Raw genomic sequence first — 23,870 nt, forward strand, 5'->3', positions numbered from 1 at the left:
TACAAAAAAATGCAAATTGCCTGCTAACAGACAAGAAAACAGATTCACATTCACATGACTTTATTAATTCCAGAAGGGCAATTCAGCTTAAGACAGACTGGCAGGAGTTTAAAAGTTGGGTGCGTGGACTCGACCCCCCAGTGAAAAACTGGCAGAGCTCTCCTGGAGCCACAGTGCGCGAGCTCTCTGGTAAAAGGTCACTGAAAGACCTGTAATGAATTACAGTCATTTCCCTGAACGACAGCATGTGTGCGTGTGTATGTCTGTGTCTGTGTCTGTGTGTGTGTCTGTGTGTGTGTGTGTGTGTCTGTGTGTGTCTGTGTGTGTGTGTGTGTGTGTGTGTGTGTGTGTGTGTGTGTGTGTGTGTGTGTGTGTGTGTGTGTGTGTGTGTGTGTGTGTGTGTGTGTGCTGCTCCTGCCCTGTCCCACTTCTCAAACCCTCTTCTGGGTGGCATCCATCTCCGCCATCTGCACTCTGCACTGCCTGCATGTGTTCCAACACAGCCAACGCTGTCCTTGGCATCCCTGCGTTCCCTCACCTCATTCCTCATATGGTTATTTACCCCTGCTTATTCCCATTCTATTTCCTGACCGTTTCTGAGCTGTAGGGGATTGTGCGGGTAATCCCTGAGCCAGAGGCCTTGCTGGCTCTGGGGTTTTTTTTTTTGGACTAAAGTGTTCAAATGTTCCATTGGAATCAAGCCTGAAAGCTCCTCTGTAAGCCTGAAAAACGTATTTGCACAAAGTAGCCGAGTGGCAGTGAATGCAGATTGTCTGCAGGCCCTGTTGTTTTATTTCATCAGCATTGATCCATCTTGTGCCCAAAGACAAAAGACAATTTGCAATTCCTTATTATCATATCGGGGGAGTTTGTGAAAAGCTGTTGCTAGATTTTCTATAAGAATCCTGTTTTCCTCCTCACAGAGTAAGGTATTCAGTCCTGCATCTTTTTCAATTAGGGCAGGCAAATTACAATAAACTGACTGACAAATCTCAGTTGAAGAGTTAGAATGTGTTTTTGTAGCGATGCGGGCAGAGGCATACACTTATCTCACTGTTACAAACTTTTTCATTTGTCTTAATCTCAGTCTTTTCTGAGGCACGACTAAATCTTTCCTCTCCTGGCTAAAAATGCCATCTCATGCTGTATGTCATTTACTGACACTGTGGCACAAAAAAACTTTGACTTCTTGTAAACGCCCTGGCTCCCTCATACACATTTACCCATTGTGTCTATTTATTAGGCTGCAATGAGAGCTTGAGTATGCTTGATTCCCTGCAATCAAACATTAAAGTAGCTTTAATGTTGACATTTTTTTTTTTTTTTTTTTACAAACATGGTGTGTTTTGTTGTCTGGTGTATTTTCTGACTATTTCTTTCAACAGCGTGCCAGAAAGTAACAATTAAAGATAATTGGTACTCTGTAGAAATAAAAGGGGATGCTTTGATTATGCCCTTCATATTCAGGAGAAGACTATTTGGACATGAAAGGGGAAATTGTCGCCCCATTCAAACAATTTTCATTCTTTAAAAAAAGGCAGACCTCCACGCGTCACATCCTATTTTGGTTTCCACAATGAAAGCACTCAAGGTGATTGGCTGTGTGTTTTTGCCACAAAGGTGAAGACACGGCTTCTGTCGAGTGAGGAGACGGACCGACGACTCCTCCTCACTCTTCCCTTCAGACATCCCCAATCTGTTAATTACAGCTAGGACCGCGGGGACTAATGATCATTTTCCACAGGGATGGTAATGGCACAATTATGAGTGTGAGGACATCAGTCATCTCCACTTAGCTCCGACACTGTCCTTGGCCTTTAAGACACACACACACACACACACACACACACACACACACACACACACACACACACACACACACACACACACACACACACACACACATAAAACACGCACACACACATAAAACACGCACACACTCAGACAAGTGACCGCCACAAAAACTCAGATGACGGAGTGTCATTGAGCTAATTCACTCTCTTACACAGAGTTACTGGACTGACGAGGCTTTTTGAAAGACACAGCGGTATGAATCAAGTCGTACACCAGGAAGTGGTCAAAACTGTTTTTCGGGATCAATCTTTCTGTTACGGCCCTGACACACCAAGGAGATCTTCGGCCTTCGTTCCTAGCTGGACCGTTGCTGAGCAGTCTGTCGCAACCCGTCGGCCCCAGTCTGCCTTTTTCGTCGGTGAGAGGGATCTCTCTGATTGGCTGTTCTGCGGTTTCATTTCTCTCCAGCTCTCAGGTTCTGTAAAGCCCCTTGAGCATGTCGCTGTAGTATCCATGCTTTCACCCATTAGTGCAGTTTCTCCTTATTTGCCTCTTCTTTTGTTTTTGACAACGAGCTGACAATGCCATCGGCATTTTCAACTTTTTATCAGACATTATTCTCCATAATGCCATTTTCAACTTTTTATCAGACATTATTCTCCATTAGTAGGCTACCTGTAAGACGAGTGGTGAGCGACAGCGGTGTGAAAATGGTCTTCTCGTATCAGAACAACGGACGACGGCCGCCTGCTGGCATGGAGAGGTATTTCCTGTCACCCACGTGTTGGTTGTCCGTTGGCTGTCATCTTTGCGGTGTGTTCAAGTGCAACTTTTTGGCCAACAGGACATGAGGCAGAGACACGGGCGGCCTTCGTCACCACTAGTTCTTTGCCGTCTGCTTGGTGTGTCAGGGCCTTTAGAGGGACATTGAGTGATTGAATGAATGCATTTTAAGCTCAGTGGTCCCTTCCTTTCTCGAAGGAATGATTGTAGTTTAGTGCGCCCAAGAACTTTACATTCCTCTGAAGTTCAGCTTTGTTTGGCGATTGATTTTTTTTTAGCCATCAGAGTACATGTCAAGGATTTTCCCTTGGCGCAGTGATTTTCTGCTCATGGCCCACAAAGCACGGCGGCTCAGTGAGTGCTTTATGACCCAAATGTTCTGCCAGGCTGCCTTACATTCACACCATATTTAACTGCTGACAATTAAACCCGCCAACAACCTTTCGCTGTAACTGTCACAGCTTTAATTTAATGCTCCAGTGCAGCCGAGATGAGCTGTGACTTTATAAGAAAGCAGGGATGATGAAACGCACACATCACGGATATAAAGAACGTCCACACCAAGAGCAAAGGGTGAGCTGATCCAAGTGAACGTTATGTCGTATGAAGAGTTCTCTTCTAAAAAAGGCTTCAATGTCAACGGAAACAGACACGGGTATTCTAATAATTCCCATATACTCATATTATAGGCAGTGAAAAAAGAAGTCTCCTGTAGGTCTTTGAACCTCCAAAAGGTCATGTTTGAGTTCACAGCATGCTGTTACCTAAAAATTACATCATTTTGAGGGTTTCTAGAGGAATCTGAGATAACTGAGGCATTTCTAACTGAAGTAATGAGATAGTTTATGCTTTAACATCTTAACTTTTATTCTGCTAACCACTTAGAGGACAATCGTTAAAGGAAGTGAGGTTGTGATGTCATCATTGTGGATAAGTGAAATTGCATTTTAGAAAAAAAAAAAAAAAAAAAAATGTTTTAATGGACCAGTGCGGTCTGAGATATGTTAAAGCCAGTGCCCTGCAGCCCATGGGGGAAAAAAAGTACAGCTGATTGATTGATATTTATTTCTCTTAATATTCCCTGATTGGAGCCTTGAGCACCTTTATCGTTGTTCTCGTTTTTTTTTTTTTTTTTAATATCTTTGAGGATTTGTATCATGTTTTAGTGTTTTTACCAGTTGTTCTTCTCTCTAATGTGTTGTTTCATGTTTCATCTATTTTATAAATGTGTGTCATAATGGATGCCTCTACCTTGCTGGCTGCAAAACAAATCTACCTACAGGTACAAATAACCTGACCACATGCATTTTTGAAAATGAAGCCCTGTTTTAGTTCCCAATGTCTTTTGAGCTACAAATCAAATGTCAATCACTTTGATTCTCTCAAGTGATGTAGTCAAATGTTGAACTTTTTCCTTTTAAGCCAGAAATAAAAACAGTTTTTAATCATCCTGTCCCCTCTCCATCTTTATCGTTTGGATATTGTGTCTTCTTCTGTCTGTAAGTTAAAGTAAAATTGGTGACGGGTGTTTAGTGCAGCATTTTTGTACCCTTCCCATCGTTGATTTTGCATCATATAAATATACAGCTGTTTACCCTCTAGCTCCACAATCAAGCTGCCATGTGTTGAGTGTAAACAGCACAAACTGCAGGAAGTTTATGATTTTTTCAACTTCGATCTCGACTCTGCAGCACTTCAAATGAGTTTGGATAGTCTCCTAACAACAGCGGGAGGCTCATCTAGTGCTTCCCCAAAAATATCCGCCCAAGTGCTCCCAGCTATAGCACAGATGCTCAGAGTACAAAGGGCTTCTGCAATCTACACCTATTGCCCCGAGCATGTCAAACTGTGGCAGTCTTTGAGGAGTGTGGGGTTTAGCCTGGGTGCAGCGGTTCAGGCTGACGGCACAGTGACGGATGAACTCATGGATTTTTACAGGTTTTACATGATCAAAGCTGCAGGTGGAGCACAGGTATTATTTACAGTTCAGAGGAATACAGATTTTCTTCGTTGCTTGAAGCCTAAGCCTCCCTGCTCTGATGGAGTCCCAAAGAAGCAGGAATAGATGATATTTTATTTTATAGGTAAAACATAGAGAGCTCTAGAGCAGAGGATCTCAACTCGTCCAGCCTCAAGACCCACCACCAACTCCTTCATAAGAAACCGTTACCCACATTTATGATATTTTTCAACCAATCAGATATATGAAACATTTTTTATAAGGTGTAAACATTCCTAAAAAGATTAAAAATAATAGCTTAACTAATAACTTTACTTTCCTTTTATTCATTTCTTTCTTGCCTCTTGAGATCAGCAATAAACCACTGGGTGACTGCTTTTTAGATATAATTAATATAATTGTTCAAATGTTGAAGGCTTTTAGAAATACAAAGCTTTTAAAAGAAGAATGCAGAAGAAATCAAGTATATCCTCTGTAAGTCTCTCTGAGTCATGACTGTCTGCAATGAGTGAGAAGCGCGAGTCCCACCAGCTGTATTGTTGAAGGAGCTGTGTTTACTTCATGTTTACATGGACGGGACGACCTTGTGTTTAAAGCTGTTTTAGTCAAAGACTAGAGAAAAGAATAAGAACATACTCACTGATTATTTGGATGTCATGTAGCAGAGGCTTCAGAATAGCAGAGGTTACAGGCTGGTGCTCAAGGGCGACATCTACTGGATCAAAAAAATCACACATTCTTCTTTTAATTAATAAAAGGTAGAAATTAACCTAAAAAAAAGTATTCATTATCACTGGCTTGCTACTGCTCAAAGAGCCTTCTTCTCTTTAATTCATGCTACAGCTCACTTTTAAGATTTTGTAGGTAGAAGAGATATTTTAGTTTCAATAAAGCTGATAACTTTGGAACGCTAATTCAGGAATAAATGTGCAATCCGTGTAAAAATCCCATAAGCCCACCTTTTACTTACCACAAGGGCTTATTAATGAAAAAAAAAAAAACACCTTCCCCTTGTCTTCAGCTTGTTTCTACAGAGAATCCAAAATGACAGAACATGGTGTACGTAGAGAGGTTAAGCATGTAAAGACAGGTGTTAAGCTCAGTGTCTGTCAGTTTGTCAGCGGAAGGTCGTCACGAGTGAGGAAACACAAACCCATGTCTCCTGTTTATCTCTCCACGCTCCCTCCCGAATGACTCGAACAACACTCACTTCTCTGGCAGGCAGATGGCTGCGTCGAAAGGTTGAGTGTTAATAAAGAGCAGCTGGCGGCGTCGGGCTTTGACCTTCATGTGATGAACGTCCTGCAGTGAGCGGAGAGGAACTCCCCTATGACACGTTTGTAACTCGTTTGATGGACGACGTTCACACTGAACTAGAGTGGAAACACACGTGTGGAAGAGTTTCCTGCACTATTTCAAAGTCATTGTTATATTCTTCTCTTTTTTTAGTTGATTTTATACATACAGTATGAAGTATAAAGTAGGCACAGACGTCCATTATTCCCCCACCAAACACAAATCAACTCAGAGTAAAGTGTACTGTTAAGGTAAGCATAGCTCTTTACTCGGTATCTTAAGATTGTAGACTTAATATGTAAAAACCGTATCATATATTTAGTCCCAACTTCCATCACATCTGCAGTGTACAGCATGACTGACCATCTAATAAGAAGCCACCTCGGCACAGAGATAACATGCCCTACATAAACTCAGGACACCTGCAGCATGCGCAGGAAGCTAACAGGCTGAGGATCTGACTGAGTGAATGTGTAGCTGTGTGAGGAGCAGGAGGTGAGCAGACACAAGGACAGCTGAGCGACGGGAGAATGTGCCCTGGGTCATTCACACGTTAGATCATCTAATGAGTCCGACAGCAGAGACGGAATCTTCTGCTGGAGCTGTTGACTTCATCACAAACGGTAATGGTGTGTAATGATGTGATAAGGCTTCATGCCTGTCAGGCCGCAGCAGCAGGGTGTTGACACCCAACACCATTAACATAATGACAGGGCACGTAGTGTTTTTTTTTTACAACATATGCTGTCCATCTGAGCGGCCCGGGCTGTGGGTCAGTGATCAGGCTGACGCGATAAATAATGTGACGAGAGGTTTGAGCCGCTTGTTTCTCGTGATGACAAATGTTTCTACTCAGAGCCGATGATCTGCCTCACTGCTCAACTTAAAAAGTTCTTCAATCCAGCCTCTAATTATGCTTCTACTCTTTGGGGTTAGATTACAAACCAGACATGATAGCAGTTAAACACAAGAACATTTCAACAAATTGAGCTTTTAAGGAACATTTAGGGGCTCCTGAACCTCTATTTAGTATTCAAATAAGAAACCAAAGTAGTTCTGTCTTGTCTTTTTGCACAGTTTGTTTACTCATGTTTGTGAAGCACATCAGCTAATACTGTTTTGCATGTGATAAAGAAATGAATTGGACTTTGGACTTTATTTCAGTCTTGCAATTGAGTGACTGCTTTCTAAGGACGTTTTCAAATCTAAACTGTTTGTGGACCAAACAACCGTACAGAGCTCGCTCGAAAAGGTGGGTGTGGAACCACATTTTTTCAGACTGGTGAACATGAACATGAAACCAACTCTGATCCTGAAAATTCCAACAAATCGGAGAGCCTTTTCCAAGCGTTAAACATGTTGGTCCGCTTGTAAATTTCCATGTGTGAACACAGAGCAACCTTGTGGTAGTTAAGCAACAATGTCACAGATTTGTTCATGATTGGGACCAGAGCAAATGAACTATAGGTGTGAAAATGCCCTAAGATGTCCATGCTTGTGGACCGTGTACTAACACTTTGAAAGCCTCACATTTGATCAGCTTTATCTCAGATTGGTTACCAGCTGCATACCCTCAACTTTCTACGTTTTAAGGATTACTCTCCCTACTGTCCATGTCTTCATTCCAACTCTTTTCCAAGCATCAGGGTAGATAAACAGTTCATTACAAGAAAACAAATGTGGTACTAATTTCCAGGTAATGGACTCATTCTGTGACTTTTGTTTTTGAGTTCCTATTTGCAGAAACAGTTTTGTAAACAAAGAACTTGTGCCAATTTTTTTTAAGTTGTCAATTCACCCAATTTGGACTTTGGCAGGAAACTGAAGCAGCTGGTGTATTGAAATCCACACCCTACTCCCTGTGAGGCTTTAGTGCCAACCATTAATTTCAGTAAGGCACAATTGTCATGTCTCCACCATTGCCAGATCAAGATGTCTATTCATATGCAGAACACTCATTGTCTTTGCTTGCCTACTGTTATTCAGGAGTACAGAAAACCTACAACCCATCCCAGCATGCTCTAGGCAGAGCTAGCTCTGAACCGCTTGGCTTCAGTGTCACAGGTGAAACTGCTCCGTGATAGAGAAAATGTAAGCTAATATTTCCAAATGCAGTGAAAAGATTGAATAAGCGGTGTGATGTTAACACTCAAACAGAGTCTATTTTATCGGAAGACATTACATTTTGCTTGCTCTGGCATAGTGAAGATTATTAATCTCCTGTGAAATGGAAACAAAAGTTTGCCTTCTTGATGTTTCTGCTTTATGGACTGAGATATGAGATTCAGCACAGCGCCCGCTGAATTGCTCCCAATTTAACGTTCAGGGGAAAACCAAATAATGTCAGCGGTTGTGATTGGCAGAAGGTTAAACAGTCTCTTATCTGCAGACACAGGATATATAATCACAGAGGGATGCTCACATCACATAGCTCCACCTGAGAGGCTGTTCTGTCCACAAAGCCTCCGCGACGGGAGCTATCAGGCTATTAATCACAGACGGAACAGGTCTGGAGCTGCCACCTGGCTGCTTATGGCTTTGCTCATGTAAAGCCTGTATCAGCCCCGAGCTGGATTAGTTCAGAGTTCACTTGGACTCTTTATTTTTTGCACCATGCCTTCTTAACCTTTCCTAAAGGTCCAGTATGTAAGATATTTACTGAATTAAATCATAAAATGACCTTACTATATCATCAGACATTAAGGAAACTGATGCTATGAATAAATGGATTAATTAATACCGATGGACACTTCCTTACTTCATAGCAGCCTCTGCTGTCACGGTGTGGATGTGTAGGTGTGACATTCATGTTGTCATTTACAGAAAATGTCATCATTTATTCCAACACAAATTAAGCTAACTGTGGAAGTGTGATTATTCTTGAAAGTTTGTATCTTTTGTATTTCTCTCAGTCATAATATAAATATTATAAATCCACATAATTTACACTAAAAAGGTTTAATATCTGAGTCAGAATATAATTTGAAACGCAAATCTAGCTTTAGGTTGTCATTACTTCTAATGATTGCTTCACCAAAACATCCTGAAGAGTCAAAACTTCTGCAGAGGTACAGTATGCTGAATCCCCGTGATGCTCATGACGTTTTTAACATTTCTAATGTACCACAGCATTATTTTACAGTTAGCATCACTGACGACATGTCTACAAAGATAGCCTTCGTCCAACTAATCAAGATTTATTCATAACTGGGATAAACTTGTTCTACTTAAAAAACAACATACAGCCAGTTGCTTTTCAAAAACAAGTATTTTATTTTGAAAAACACAGAAAAGAATACACTATTTCCTGTCCCGCATACAAATACAGGAATGTATTCTGGATACATTCGTATAAAAAGGTGTATTAGAAACAAAAAAAAAAAAATGTTAGTTTACAACAATTGGAAACAAGTCCTAGAACATTTGCAGATGGAATTAGTTTAATAGGAGGTATAAAGGTCCATACCACAATGTTGATACGTGCTATAGTAAAGTTTATAAAGTCTGAACAAGTGCCAAGTTGTTGTACTTCTCTCTCAGACAGTCACATCAGTTGTTGTTTTTTTTTCTATAAAAACTCGTAAAGCTACAAAGACAAGAGAACAAGACTATGAGGTCACTGCTTTCAAATTGTTTGATAAAACTCTCAAGATCTTCAGAGAGAAAATAGGTCCATGACAAAGTGTTGATACTTCAGTTGTGTGTCCACAAAGTCAGAAATGTAGTGCCAAGTTGTTCTCTTCTTTGTGAGAAAGTTTGGGTTTTGGACATCAACACGTGTGTCATGCTTCTACCAAAAGACAATCCAGCCTTTCTGATCAGTCAAGTGTGCGTTGAAATCTCTATGCGGCGAGTAAAACGAAACAGGTTAACTGTAATCTAAAAAGTGCGTTCATGAACCGTGTAGATGTATCAAAAAAACAGAAGGCGTGCTGGAATGCTGTCATAGCTGACTGTGCTGGTTCATCCTCTGCTTGAACCACATCACTGGAGTTTTTCTCCAAGACAAATTAAAGGGAAGCCAAATCCAGCTGAGCATTTCAAAATCCAAGCAGAAACCAAAGTGGGTTAATCCTCGACTGCTGAGGTACAGTAATTAAAAATGTCAAAGATTAGCTGCGAGTCGAGCATAATGCATGCACCAACCACGCAGTGCAAAAGCCAGCATACTGACAGGACCAAGGAGCTGAATTGCAAGGAACACTGACATTTCATGTAAACATTAAGTTTCAAGTGATATCAAAACTGTACACATGTAGATATACTTAGCTGTGTGAAACAGTCTTTTGCATCATTTGTGAAATTCAAGTTTGATCCTAGGAGTAGCTGTAATTCATGACTTACTGAATCTGTAGGCGTAAGGTCATCTCAGGTTTCATGAAAAGCTGACTTGAGGTATTCCTTTTTACTGCAGTTTCCCAGGTAGAGGTAGCTACAGATACATGTTTTATGATGCTGAATGCCTTTTTTTTTTGGTGTTATGATAGTCCAGTTTTTAGAAGTCATAAGAGCTCCTGAGCTGAGCTGCAGCCGGGCTCCTTCTCAGATTAATCAAGGCAGTAATATGCTGCTAACTGGTCTGTAAGACACTTTACAATGCCATTAAGTTCTTGAAAGTTCTTTATGAAGAGTTTAAGAGACACTTTGAGATGACTAAAGACTGGAACAGTTATGAGGCCTTTTGGGACATTAACAGTTATGTCTGCCACTAAAGAAACCAACATTCATCTAGAAGTATATACATACGTTTTGAGTTCACTAAATACAGGTTATTAAGGTCATCTACTCTCTATAGGAGCACCACTGCTGTCACCTGACCGTCTTTTCATTTGTGGTTTCTCTCTGCATCGTTGTGCACAGAGTAATGAAGAAGCTAGCAGGCTGAGAATATTTAAATCAAAGTCTCAAACAGACCATAATGGTGGCCTCTCGTTTTTTGAGCAGGTAGCAAAGTAGGAGCCATGTCTGCAGTTTGAAGATATTATTTTTCTTACAAAAACAAGGATGACAAAAGTCGAGAAGACTGCATATTCTGCACTACTAAATTGTCAGGATTAGGAGTCACTCTAGTGATTTTTTTGAGCACCTAAATCAGTGATGTGCCTGTGTTTGCTGACTTTTTCAAGATTAGTCAATCACTGCTCCTCTAATAATTGCTCCTTTTATGCACCGCAACATTAGACAACATATCATTTCAAGTATTGTGCTTGTTGCATGTTGTGTGGTACTGAAATCCACTGAACATGTAACAGGTTACATAAAAAGTGAAATGTGTAGAAGTGTTATGTTTGTAACAAAGTAAATAACACAGCACGATGCAACTGGATCTGTTGCTGACATTTTCACAGTTCAAAGTAAGGAACACCTGATGAGAATCAAACATTCTTGTAAAATCATTTCAATAATAACATTGTCAATGTTGTGGTTGCTGCCATTTAATTCTCTCTCTCAATCCATCTCTTTCTTTCTGTATCTCTCTCTAAATCACCTCTCAAGCCCAACCCAGTTGCAGCAGATATCTGTTCAAACATGAGTCTGGTCCTGCTCGAGGTTTCTGCCTCTTAAAAGGAAGCTTTCACATGTCAAAGTAAATTTGCTAAATGTTGCTTAGTGTTGTGCTCATGGTGGATTGATGTTGGCTCTTTGTAAATAATATATCTAAGAGTAAAGTACAGAGCACAGCACTGAGCAATGATTCCCAACGTTACAGTGGCAAGGAAAAACCTTTCAGAGGCTGAAACCTCGAGCAGAACCAGACTCATGTTGAACAGCCATCTGCCAAAACTGTTTAAATAGCCGACTTGTACTTGGTCTGAAAAATCGCTCTTAACACTCCAACACATCCAAAAAAAAGTTTGTCAAGTACTCAGTGTAATCATTTGTTTATCAACTTTTGTTTTCTAAAGTTTGGAAAAGGGTATCAAAAGGAAGCACATTTGTTCACCCCAGGTGACCAAAAGGAACTCACTTAAGAAGGATGATACACCAACTGAGTGAACAAATGAGTTCGCTCACCTCCGACATCAAAGAGCAGTGTCACAGATTACACACTGGGAAGTCTAGTCACTTAGACACAGATCCCGTTGCTGCTATGCCACTCACTGAAGCAGTTCCTCGTGGTGGTTAAACACAGAGTTTTAAGACAAGTCCTGCAATAGATCGGCGACTTCATCTTGCACAACACACATGCCCTTCTGCCTGCAGTGGCCCGATCTCTTGACGACAAGTTCTTCACGTTTTCTACAAAGTAAGCCGGCAGGTGGCCTTTATACAGGGGGCGAGAGGCCACAGCAGGGGGATCCTCTTTGGAAGGAGAGGTTGAGGGGCCGGGTTCACTGGATGCAGAGGAAGGAGGTTTCTGGGACTTAAGGGGCCCTTTGAGAGGGAAGGGAGACCATATAAGATTTTGTGGACCTGAGCGGTTTGGAGAGGACCCGATGTCTGCCAGAGACAGAATCAGCTGTTCCCTGAACTGTTTCTGTTTTAGCTCTGGCTGTTTCTGCAGCTTGCACATTTCCTTGTGGATGATGAAGGCGTTGACAGTGGCGATGTCCACAAAATGATAAAAAAACTTTTTGTACCATTTTGTGGTTTTCTGGAGGACGTTGTAATAGCCAATGAGAGCGTCCGAGAGGTCAACACCGCCCATGTACTTGTTGTAATCTTTAATGCATCCTGGAATGGGCACTTGCTTTACCTGCCACTGTCCATCTGCGCCTTTGGTATTGCGTTTTGCCATGTCATTGCTGTATGCTTTGTGTAAAGTGGTACACATTGTTACCTCTCGGGTGTCCGACCACTTCACAAACAGCACCTTTCCTTTTCTGATCCAGCGGATGGTTCCCCTTGGTGCTCTATCTGGGATGTCATTTTTTATCTTTTTGGGATAACCAGCCACATTGGAGCGAAGAGTACCGCACGCAAAGACACTTTTCTGTAGGAGGTCACTGAAGAGTCTTGGACTGGTGTAAAAGTTGTCCACATAGAGCTTGTATCCTTTGCCCAGAAAGGGGATCTTCAGCAGCCTCATGACAGTATCATAGCTGCTTCCCTTCCCTGAGGGTTCACTCTCTTTTCCTGCGTACACATAAAAATTCAGCGTGTAGCCACACTCTGAGTCTGCTAAAACAAAAAGCTTAAACCCCCATTTAGTGGGCTTGTTTCTAATGTACTGCTTCAATGCGATCTTACCTTTGGTCGCCACCATCCGTTCATCAATGGAGATATGCTGGTGGGGATGAAAAAAAGTGTAGCAGGCCTCCAAAATCTGCTCATATAAGGGCTTAATCTTGCATAATCTGTCATATTCTGATGTCCCTCTCTTCTTGTCATTGGCCGCTTCAACCGCAGGATCGTTCATGTGCAGACTGCCGAGGATGGCTGTGAAGCGTATTCTGGGCATTATAGAAGCAGGGAATGGCAAACTGAACAGCTCAGACCCTTTCCAGTAATCTGTCATGGCTTTAAGTGGTACAATACCCATGTAGAGGACAAGGCTGAGGAAGGAGTACATGTCTGCAGCTGTGACTGGCACCCAGCCTTTCTTGTCACCTTGGTGTTTCTTCTTCCCGTAGATATTGGTGTTTCTCACCAACGTTTCGATCACTTTCTTTGAGAAGAACAGCTGGAACAGGTCGAGTGGAGTGTAATTGGAGGTTCTGTTCAGCTGCGGCCCAACGTCCCTCTCAGGTCTGAACTTTGGCTGCGGAGGCTCGACGTCTTCTTCATCAATGTCATGCCACCGGTCTCCATCATCCGCTTCACCTTCTCCTTGTTTTGTAAGTTCTCCCTTCCCACTTAGATTTCTCCTGCGGGGAGTGGAGAATGCCTTGCCATTTTTTGGGGAGCCAGTGTTTTTTTTGGGTGTTGAAGCATGGTGGACCTTCTTGCTGAGTGGGCTCTTTGTGCACTTCTTAGATGGGGTCTTCAGTGGCGATGACGCTGGAGAATGAGTAGCAGAGCTTCCACGTGCTCTTCTCTTTGCAGGGGTACTATCCAACTCCTCTTCGGAAGTTTCCTCATCAGTGGAGTCTCCCCTGTAAACAAAGTATATAGGAAAGTATTATGCAGTATTATTATTAACTGTATTATAATACAGTTGGTTAACTATTTTCACTGATAACAATGTCAATTGAAATTTTCTACACCAGCCATAACAAACAACACTAGGGTATTTAAAGAGTGGAATTTTAACTAATATAAAAAGACAAAGAGGTCAAAAGAATAAAAAAAAGGGCATTACAATGAGGTGCAGTAATGCTGGTTATTTAGTTGTAGTTGATTGCTACCTGTTAAATACTTCTAATTCTACTCTACTTCTGTAACTAATATGACTAATCATAATGGTAATATCCAGGCTATCATAAAACGGATGAGGAAGAAATCAAGACAACAAAAGGGATTCTAGGAGCTTAGAAAATTATACATTTTAACATGACACTCTGGTTATTTTTTGGCCTCTATTTTGGATGGGATGGTTGCAAAAATGGAAAGCACGATTGTGCAATATCAGTATTCTTTCATTTATTTCACAGCCTTTGTTGTTGTTGTTTTCATTGTTTTCATCGAAGGGGAGAGGTACTTTTATAAATTGCCAAGATAAGCTAAAAATAGACAACATTCAATATTGTTTCTAAATGGAATATAAAGAAATGTTTCTACCTCATTATATAGACCAATAGTACAATAAGTAATCTCTAAAGTGTGATTAAAAAGTGATCTAAGTCACAAATGAATAGTCACATGTATCAATTATATTTAAATGTTTTAAATATTGATACCAGTTTCACTCAAAATAATCCCTCTTACCCCCTTTCTCTGTGATATATTATCTCTTTAACTGATGACATCATTGATGACATCATCAGGGTTATTTTCTCAGACAAGATAAAAGATGTTGGAGACAAAGAAGGTGTTGCTAAACTGTTTTCACCTGCTTATTGGTACTAAACAAAGTGGTTAATGTTAATGATAAATTGTGACGATGATGCATTTGTTTTTTTTTTATATCAAATCTAACTTCTTATCTTATCAGTAATAATGCATGCATTTCACCTTTTCTGACCAAGATCTTTATACTTTGTGTTAAATTTTCACACAAAAAAGTCAGCTTTTTTTTAATCACCCCCCCCCCCCCCATTCCTTTTCCCTGGGCCACCACTTTCAAAAAATCTAGAGCAGCCCCTGCTCCATTGATAGAATCGTATATGCTGCTATTTTTACATTACTTTTATGCTAGATATTTCCACTGTTTCCCATTACTCAGAGGGTGTCATGCGCAGAGTAAAGTCACAGTGTGTTACTATATATCACTCCAATATTGCACAACATATGCGTTTACATGATTTCCGTGCGCTTTGCGTCGTCCTCTTTGATGATTCGCACGCATTGCTTCATGTTTGAGTGCAACTGCAACTTCAGCACTTTTGGTACAGCGCGTGCACAGGCGTTGCTACCAAAGTCTGCAGAGAAGCAGGCCGTGCCAGCAGTTCTCTATGAGTATGAGGATGTACTGTAAAAGCTGCATGAGAAAGAAGTCCGACTGCAAGACTTTGTGAATGCACTGCATGCCTTGACTCGTTTATCTCTGTTTGTAACATAACAATAACACGTGCATTCTTTCGCTGTGTGTCATGGATATTTAATAGTAATAAAGAACATCAATCATGTTGATCATAGATCTATGTTTTATCCCTCTGGGCTGAAGACAGCTCGGTGTCTTTCTCTGGGTTACTTACTGGTGAGCTCCTCGTCCCAGCCCCCTGGGGATGTAGTCCTCATCCAGACCGCAGTCGCTGACATCGCTATCAGAGTCCGAATCCCATTCAAGCTCTTCATCCTCGGACTCTGACAGAAACATTTCTGATATCTGAGTGTAATAACACGTTTCCTTAGGAGAACGTTTTCAACGGCCTGTGTGTGGTGTGTCCGCCCACCTTCTTCAATTTTCACGCGGGTACAATCTGTTCCGTCAGGACGCCCCGTCTTTTATTCGCCATATATGGTCAGGAAGGTAATTTCATTGTTTCTCATTGTGTAGATTCACCACATTACAGACCCAGCTGCCAGCACATACGGGTCTGGTGTAAGCATGCGCTCTAAGGGTTGGCTAAGAAAAAAAGAAAACACTGTACTTCCGCCAGTTTAGGTTAGAAAATGTAGGATTATTTTTCGCCTCTTCTCCTATAACTCAGTTCTGCTAATTGTTTAATATTTCCTTTTGAAATAGCTGCCAATTAATTTAAGCATTTATTTAAATTTAAGTCATAGATTCAGTCTTATCATGCCTAATAAATTAAGCCATCCTAATTGGTTGTCTAATTTATCACGAAAACAAAAACTACAACTCAGAACTCCTTATTTGGAAGTTTCAGTGATCACTCAACTCAACTGCAAATATTAAACTGTTTTTTTTTATCCATGCAGGCCCATCAGTCCCTGTATGTATTTGTTTTTGGCCTGTGCTTCCATTATCTCATCATACAAAGTATATCTTAGAGATATTAGAGAAGATTAGAATCATATGAACAAGTCTATTATGCTCTTGAGAGTTCTGTCCTTTGCGAAACATAATTTAAAAAGGCACATTTGGTTTAATTGCGTTTAGTTCAAACTCATGACATTTGACTGCTTAAAAGCAAACATAAGGTTTTCAAGAGATCATTTTGGGAGCGCTGTTGCCTTACAGCTCTGATCCCTGTCGGACAGAAGCCTCTTTGTGAGGAGTTTGTATATTCTCCCTGTGCATGCGTGGGTTTCCCCCCGGGTACTCTGGCTTCCTCCCACAGTCCAGACTGGAAAAAGTGGTCAAGATAATGGATGGACAGAAGAGATTGTTTTGCTCCCCCACTAATAAAGGATGAGGAGGACTGGCAGTACAGCATATTGTTGTGACAAAAAAGGGATAAGCCTTCTGGTTTTGAAAAATGTTATTGTCACTTACATATATTCTTATCAAAGGCACCTCACCAGAAGTGCACTTCATTATAAGCTACTAAAACAAACAAATATGAAGACTCTAACTTGATATATGACTTGTATATTGTATTTAAAGGGGGATTTTTTGGGATAGAAATTTGAGGAACTTCAAGAGAGTTTGAGCAAAAGTTTGACACTTAAATGTTTCCACATTGAGTCATATTTACTGCATGTTGTACTCATTTGTTAACTGCCACAGCATAATTAACAGAGGTCTGCATTGTGTAAACCTTGTGTGATGCAATCACCATCAATCACCTTAAATTCCTCTCTTGTACTGGTGAGTTGTTTTTTTACGACCTCATTTAATACAAAGCATGGTGGATAAATCTCTGATGTGAGTACACCTCCCTATTATCTCAGGCAATGTATTTGTCGTGTGCGTGGGCAGGACATCTTACACTAATACGGTGTTTGAAAGTTCTGGGATCACATTTTGTGTGACTCCAAGTGTGTGAAACAAAGCTGCTGCTGAGTGACCTTGTGTCCTTCTTCCCCCATTAAAAGTCAGTGACAGTGGTGTCAGCCACACTGAAGAGGCTGAATAAGCTCCCATTCATTTTAATGACTCTAGTTCTTGATAGAGAGGGGAAGAGCTGAATGATAAAGCTCAGATTGTGCTTCATATTCATCACGTGGACCCTTGTGTGTCTTCTTTGCACTTCTTTACAACAAAGCAGGTAAAGGATTAAAGAAACTGCATTTGACTTACCTGAATATTAGTTAAAAAAAAATGACCCTCAAATGGCTGTTAGAACTTGGAACCACTTTCTAGGACAAAATGAATCCCCAATGAAATAAAAAGCTCTGAAAAATCAAAATAACACTCAAGCCTTTTTCACCTCTGAAAATTTGACTCAGACCGCTCCACAAATCTTCTTTATTGAATGAATAGCTCGTCTTTATCAGCAAAAACTGTAGGAGGGGTTGATTTCTTTTTGTAACTCATCAGTTTTGAGTTTTGAAGATTAAGAGTTATTCATAAAAAGGGGCGTGGCTGATCTGTTGATGTCTTGTTGTAGCTGTTAGCAGGCCTCAGCTTCTTTCCCTGTTGTTAGGTGGACAGAAACTTCTGGTTGAGACAGCATTTCAAATATGGTGACAGGCCATCAATGGGCTTCAGAAGTTCTCCTTATGACGCACCAGTGGCCGAGTGGTTAGTTTCAAGCAGCAATCTCTGGTGTTGAAAAATTAAGTGGATGAAATTGGAAGAGCAAAATCCTGCAGTTCGTCGAGGGTCCACTTGGGGCTGGCTGCAGAAGCACAGGAAGTCACATACACACCCATTCAAAAATATCCGCTTTTACAGCAGAAATAAACACGTTTATAGCCTGGTTAAAAAAATGAAATAGGTCTGATTAGCTCATGTCTCATGGGGGGTGAATTTTTTTCATAACTCATTTGTTTTGATTTTTTGATGGATAAAGTGTTATTCAGGCATGAAGCTGATATGATTGACAGGTGGGTGTAGTGTAAAGGTTTGTCAAGAGGCTTAAAACTCGCCTCAGTTCCAGCTCTCAGTCCGTGGTTAGGTTGACTGATAGTTAGGGTGAGACAGCTTTTCCAGTATGGCGACAGCCTTCCATGGAAATCCAGAGCCCCCTGCAGTAACAGATGGATGACGTCACTCAGGCTTTGTCCATTAATATGTAGAGTCTGGTTAACGTGTGCGTCCTGTGTATAGAGGCTATAATCCTCAAGTAGGCGACCCAGGGTTTGAATCAGAGTCGTGGCCTTCTTTTTAAATTCTTTCTTTTTTTTTATACCAGGCTGTAAACATGTTTATTTCTGCATTCAAAAATGTTATTTTCAGATCGGACTTAATGGTGATTATTTTGCTTTTATTACACTTGAGGAACTGCAGCTTTTTGCACCTGGTTCTAATTTTCAACATGGGAGATTGCCACTTGTAAATAAGTCATCTAACCTTAATCAATACATTAAGCTTCATGGCAGAGTTCATAAATGATGCTGGATCAGATTGCTACATTTTGGTGAATCTGGCCACAGAGCAATCAGCTGTAATTGACTCTTTGAGTGAGAACAAGACGACGCCGACTAAAGGGCCAGGTCAGCAAATACTCATGTAGGTCAAGATGAACAACAGTGAAAAAGGCTTTTTATTCTATCAAGCTAGGATGAGTAATGATGAACTTTTCTAACATGTCTACCTATGTAAGAAAAGTCAGAATGCAATATTATCTGGGGTAACAGAAAAAAATAAGAGACCAGAATGATTGTTATTCCCTCATTGTTTACCCTTAAGCTTTGTGGGACAGCATAGCGTGCTCTATCCTGCATGTGAAGCTTTTATAACTGTTTCCCCTAGATGAAATATATATATGGTACATAATGCATATTGCATCAATCTGGATGCTTTGCCCTGTTGTCTTCAACTGCTCTGTAAATACCTGACAGGCAACAGTCAACCAGGACTCAATTGGACTGTGTTGAGTTTTTGATGCCAAGCCTGTAAAACTTTCATGGCTCTTTGCTGGCAGGTGTGTGTGTTAGAGAGAGAGAGAGCGAGAGAGGGAGAAAGAGATAAAGGGTTAAAAAAAGGGCAGAGAGGTAAGGAAAGAACAGACATAGTGTGTTGTTCTTTACCAGCCGTCCTCTCTCAGCAGCATTCACATGCTGTTGGAGAAAACAACTCCCTCGACGCAGCGCAGGGCTGATGTTTACTGAGATCGCCATAAAATCTAAAAGAGAATGAATGATTCAGACCACTGCAGCAAAGTCGAGCAGCAAAGTCGAGCAGCATCTGCTGCTCCTTGGGCTCCCAAGGATTTCTGCTCGCTCTGCCTCTGCCTGTTCGCCTTCTGCTCATCTACACCTCCATATTTATTTCATCCTACTCTGTTTTTCCATTTGCTCTTCACCTAACCAAGCAGATCATCTCAGCTCCTCCTCTCAGCCTGCACTGTCCTTTCCTCTCACACACTCATGCAGCTTCGTCTGATATCACCTACCCTAAGTCTATGTTTTACAAGTTTATTCTTTTAACTTTTATTGTGGAACAAAATCTTCTAATTTCTAATGTGTGTTTTTCTGAGACTTGTAAATCACATGTTTCCTTGTATTACAGTGTGTATCGTCCCCTGTTTAAGTACTCATCTTATTTTAGGTGTGGCTTTGCTTTCCCAGGGATTAAAGGGACAGTTCTGTATTTCTGACGTAGCGTTGTAAGAGGAACTCTTCAATTACGGAGTCATATTTCAGCGAGCAACGGGAGATTCTGAGGACAAAAACATACTTTGCAAGAACTTTAGAAACATTTCATTTAGTATAAAAGTTAAAGGCAAGGGAAAAACAGCACATTTTAACAAACAAAAATCATTCGAAAATTAAATAACCCAACTGCATTACTGCCAAATGTTTAAGAGCCTGTAACTTATCGTTGTCGAACATACATTTAATCCAAAGATATTCAGTCAGAATTCCAAAGTTCTGTCTCTCTGTTATGGACATCCAGTTTTGGCCACTTCGTCCACTGTCAAACAAAGACTATTAGTTTTCAATCGACAATACGAATACCTTTGTCCTTTTTAAAGTACCAAAATATTGCACTTTTATAGGGTTAAATGAGAAGAATGGTGTGGTTCTCTACTTGTCACACTTTAAACTAAAGAATCTAAATTTGAGCAGCAGATGCAAATCCAAGTGAAGGAAAAAAGGTCCATCCATGTCGAACATTAGCAAGACTCTCGACCTGAACTGATAAAATTCAAATGTAATGATGCATGTCAAACTTACAAGCCAGTACAACTTTGAGTTTGAGCACAAAAGAACCTGAAAGCACAACATCCTTACGATTAAATCCCCTCGAGATCTTCAATATTATTTAATTAAAAATATTACATTTCAACCTCGCTTTGTCACACTCACCATAGCTGCTGAAATGTAGACCAGACTCTGACAACTTATGCTTAACCCTCTGCTAAGCAGGCTTATAAAGCAACATGATATGAACCTGATGTGAAATGTCTTGATTTAGTAATCAGGTAATGAGCTTCAGAGTACATTGAGTTTCCCTCTTCCTCACCAATAATCCAGCAGCATTCGACTCGTGGTGAATAGGGCATTAAGGGAAAATGTCACATCACAGTGAGAGAGATTTCCAAAAGGTAACAGCCTTCTTCTGACCACTGACAGCGTTGCAGCTCGTTATACGTTCAGCCTGGCCGCTTTTCTTATCAGTTCTGTCCTCTGAGGAAAACCCTCAGGCCCAAAGAGAGAGATTCAGCTCCAGCTATAAACTGTCTGCATTCACACCGAGCACATTTCTGACAGTTTACTTGAACTTCCAAAATGCTTTCTCCCTCTGCCCGCTTGATCCGAGCAGATGACAACAAAGCCGTTCCAGCTGAGGTTTCTATAAAAAAGGGAAGCTTTAATCTCTGAAGAGAAATGACCGAAGTTCATTAAGAACATCCACAAATACACTCTTTCAGCTGTAGCTGTGTAAGGAGACAGCCAGTACTATAACAGTGTGATTTATTTTCAAGATGTTCGCTCATAGACTCACAGTTGAATTACTGCAACAGCATGATACATATCTCTGTTATTTGAAAGTGGAATTCAAAGAAACAAAAAAAATCTATCATGACTATCATGTTTGAGGGAAGATGAGTGGACTTTTTAATGAAAGCTTTATTTTCAATAGCCAGATGCTTTAATTGATCAAACCTAAATAAGATCACATTAAAGCTTGTTGTGACTGTAAACACAATTTATAACCGCTATAAAAGTGGTGCTTAAGATTACAGAAATTAAATCCCCGCTCATTAAATCCTTCTACACAGATGTCATTAGTGCCGCAGGATTTAATGGGCGAATATTTAGTTGAGTTTGTGTAAATGTATTTTACTTTATTTAGATCTGCTCTCCCAAGCTGTGCAGCTGTGTTAGACACAGTGTAACCTTGACAACATAAAAAAAACAAACAAAAAAAAACACTCTTTGCTTTTGGTCAAGTTTAAATGTTTTTTGTTTTTTTTTAAGCTTTTATTTTGAAAGGACAGTAGATTGTTTAGGAAATTGGTGAGAGAAACAGTAAGGTAAACTGACCGGAAAAGAGCTGCAAGTTTGAGGACTCAAACCGGGCCGTACACTTGGAGAACTAAAGCTTCGGTACATGGAGCGGTACCTAACTTATAGGCCATCATTTTTGTTAGCCTTCATTTTGACAGGACAGTGTATAGAGTACAGGAAACTGGAGAGAGAGAAAGTAGGGAAGACATGCATGAAAGGAACTGCAGATTGAATTTAAACGCGGGCCGCACGCTTGGATGACTAAAGCTTCGGTACATTAAGTGGTACCTAACTGATAGGCCATCATTATTGTTCGGCTTTATTTTGATAGGACAGTGGAGTAGGAAATTGGGGAGAGAGAGTGTGGAAGTCATGCAAGAAACGTAGTTCTATGCAGCACCTAGTCATCATTGCAAAAACAAATGTATCGTCATACTTTGATTAAGAATTGGATCATATAAGTTTGGGTCAGATGTTGCATGTAGAAATATCTAAATATGTCAAAATGAGTACTTCAGTTATGCTTATTTTCTACTGCATACAGTGAATGCATTTTCTTCGTTCCTGGGTTTTATCTCAAGGGTCTGATAGATACAATATCTGCATCAAGTTCTATAGAAGTAAAGAAAGAGATTGGTGAACAATGGAATCATTCAGAGAAATGAATGAATGCTCTGTAATAGCTGAGCTCCGAGCCCTCAGGGCATCATCAGAGCATCCTGTACAATACAGCAATCAGACAATACGAAGAGATAGCGATCCCACAGAAGCTGTTCTCAATGAGAAAATTACAGCATTGCTTGTTTGTCGAAATGCTTAAACATGAGCTATGTCCCAGTGTTCCTTGAGAAGCGACTCCTTTTATGGTCCTTCTGCTTAGTTTGACGCTATAAAAGCTCCTTGGAAGGAAACTTCTACAAACTGAGAACAGAGACTTTTTTTTTTATCTTCTATTGACAATCAAAGGCTTTCTTTATCCAGAAGTGCAATTTCCCAGGACCTCAACCTTTGACACCTGATTATGAATACCTTTAATATCCTAACCACCACACTCGAACTCGAGTTGAATGATTGAGAAACCCTTAAGTTTATTTATTTGTAAGTGAAATGGATCATTTTGAACACCAATGCTTTCATTTAACATTTCTCAAATGTCTTGTGTTTGGTTAAATTCCTGTCGTAGTTTTTTAAAATTTTGTATCGCCATGTGCCCACCTATCTTTTTTTTTTTTTTTTTTTTTTTTATGAGCGCCTGCATCTTTTTCAAATTGTTGTCAATTAGTACGCAGCAGAAAACGGCCGCCAGCTTGATAGCTTACAATATCTATGAACTTACTTGGAGTCATGGGGAAAGTGTTTTTGTGAATCATGAGCAAGACTTTTGCCTGTAGATATAATGTAAACATCTGTATGATAAAAAGCAACAATTATTGTTTGAAGTGTAACTTTATGTGTTACTTCATTAAGGCTTTGTTCAAATGGTAATTTTTAATTGAGGATCAATGGGTGCCCTCTGCAGAGCCGTGCTACTCATCCGGGGAGTGCAGGTGCAAAATAAGGGTAATCCAACGTACACCAGGATTGTTCAGATTTAGGTTCAAATTTCATTCGAGTAGAGAGACAATGAGATATGCCACTGACCTCTGTCCAGGATATTTCTAATTTCAAATATGTTTCTGGATGCACTTATTCTTCTTCCTGTTGCCTCTGACATTCACTATCAAGGTTTTTGGCATTAACAAAGCTTTGACCAGAAAGCACAAGGATTAGCTCTGGAGTTGCCTTCACCCACTTAAATCTTGATTTATGAATAATTAATTGACTGATGCGTCAATGTTTGTGAGTCCACACTTGATTCAGCCTGTAATCGATATCTCTGCTTTTTGAAATGTGTCTCATGGATCATGCGTTGAAGATGTTGTCACATGTTTGTTTGCAGGGTGGCCTTTAACACCATTGCTGAACATCTGCTAAATAAGCCCTCCCCCCTGTAATTATCTATTCTCAACCTTCTACATGAAAGGAA

The 23,870-nt window shown here is 40.4% G+C and overlaps 2 protein-coding genes across 2 annotated transcripts in view; one reads left to right on the plus strand and one right to left on the minus strand.

Annotated features, from left to right (window-relative positions):
- LOC109999310 (protein kinase C-binding protein NELL1-like) overlaps window positions 1–23,870 on the plus strand; it is a 251,046-nt gene that overhangs the window by 121,389 nt on the left and 105,787 nt on the right. The window lies entirely within an intron of this gene.
- LOC136178577 (piggyBac transposable element-derived protein 4-like) lies at window positions 9,079–15,952 on the minus strand. Its single transcript, XM_065952654.1, has 2 exons — window positions 15,571–15,952; window positions 9,079–13,869 (listed from the first exon to the last, which is right to left on the minus strand). Exons 1-2 carry the CDS (start codon window positions 15,690–15,692, stop codon window positions 11,901–11,903), a joined length of 2,091 nt encoding a protein of 696 aa, XP_065808726.1. The 5' UTR covers window positions 15,693–15,952; the 3' UTR covers window positions 9,079–11,900.

The sequence above is a fragment of the Labrus bergylta genome, chromosome 3 (assembly GCF_963930695.1).
Source record: "Labrus bergylta chromosome 3, fLabBer1.1, whole genome shotgun sequence".
Classification (NCBI taxonomy): domain Eukaryota; kingdom Metazoa; phylum Chordata; class Actinopteri; order Labriformes; family Labridae; genus Labrus; species Labrus bergylta.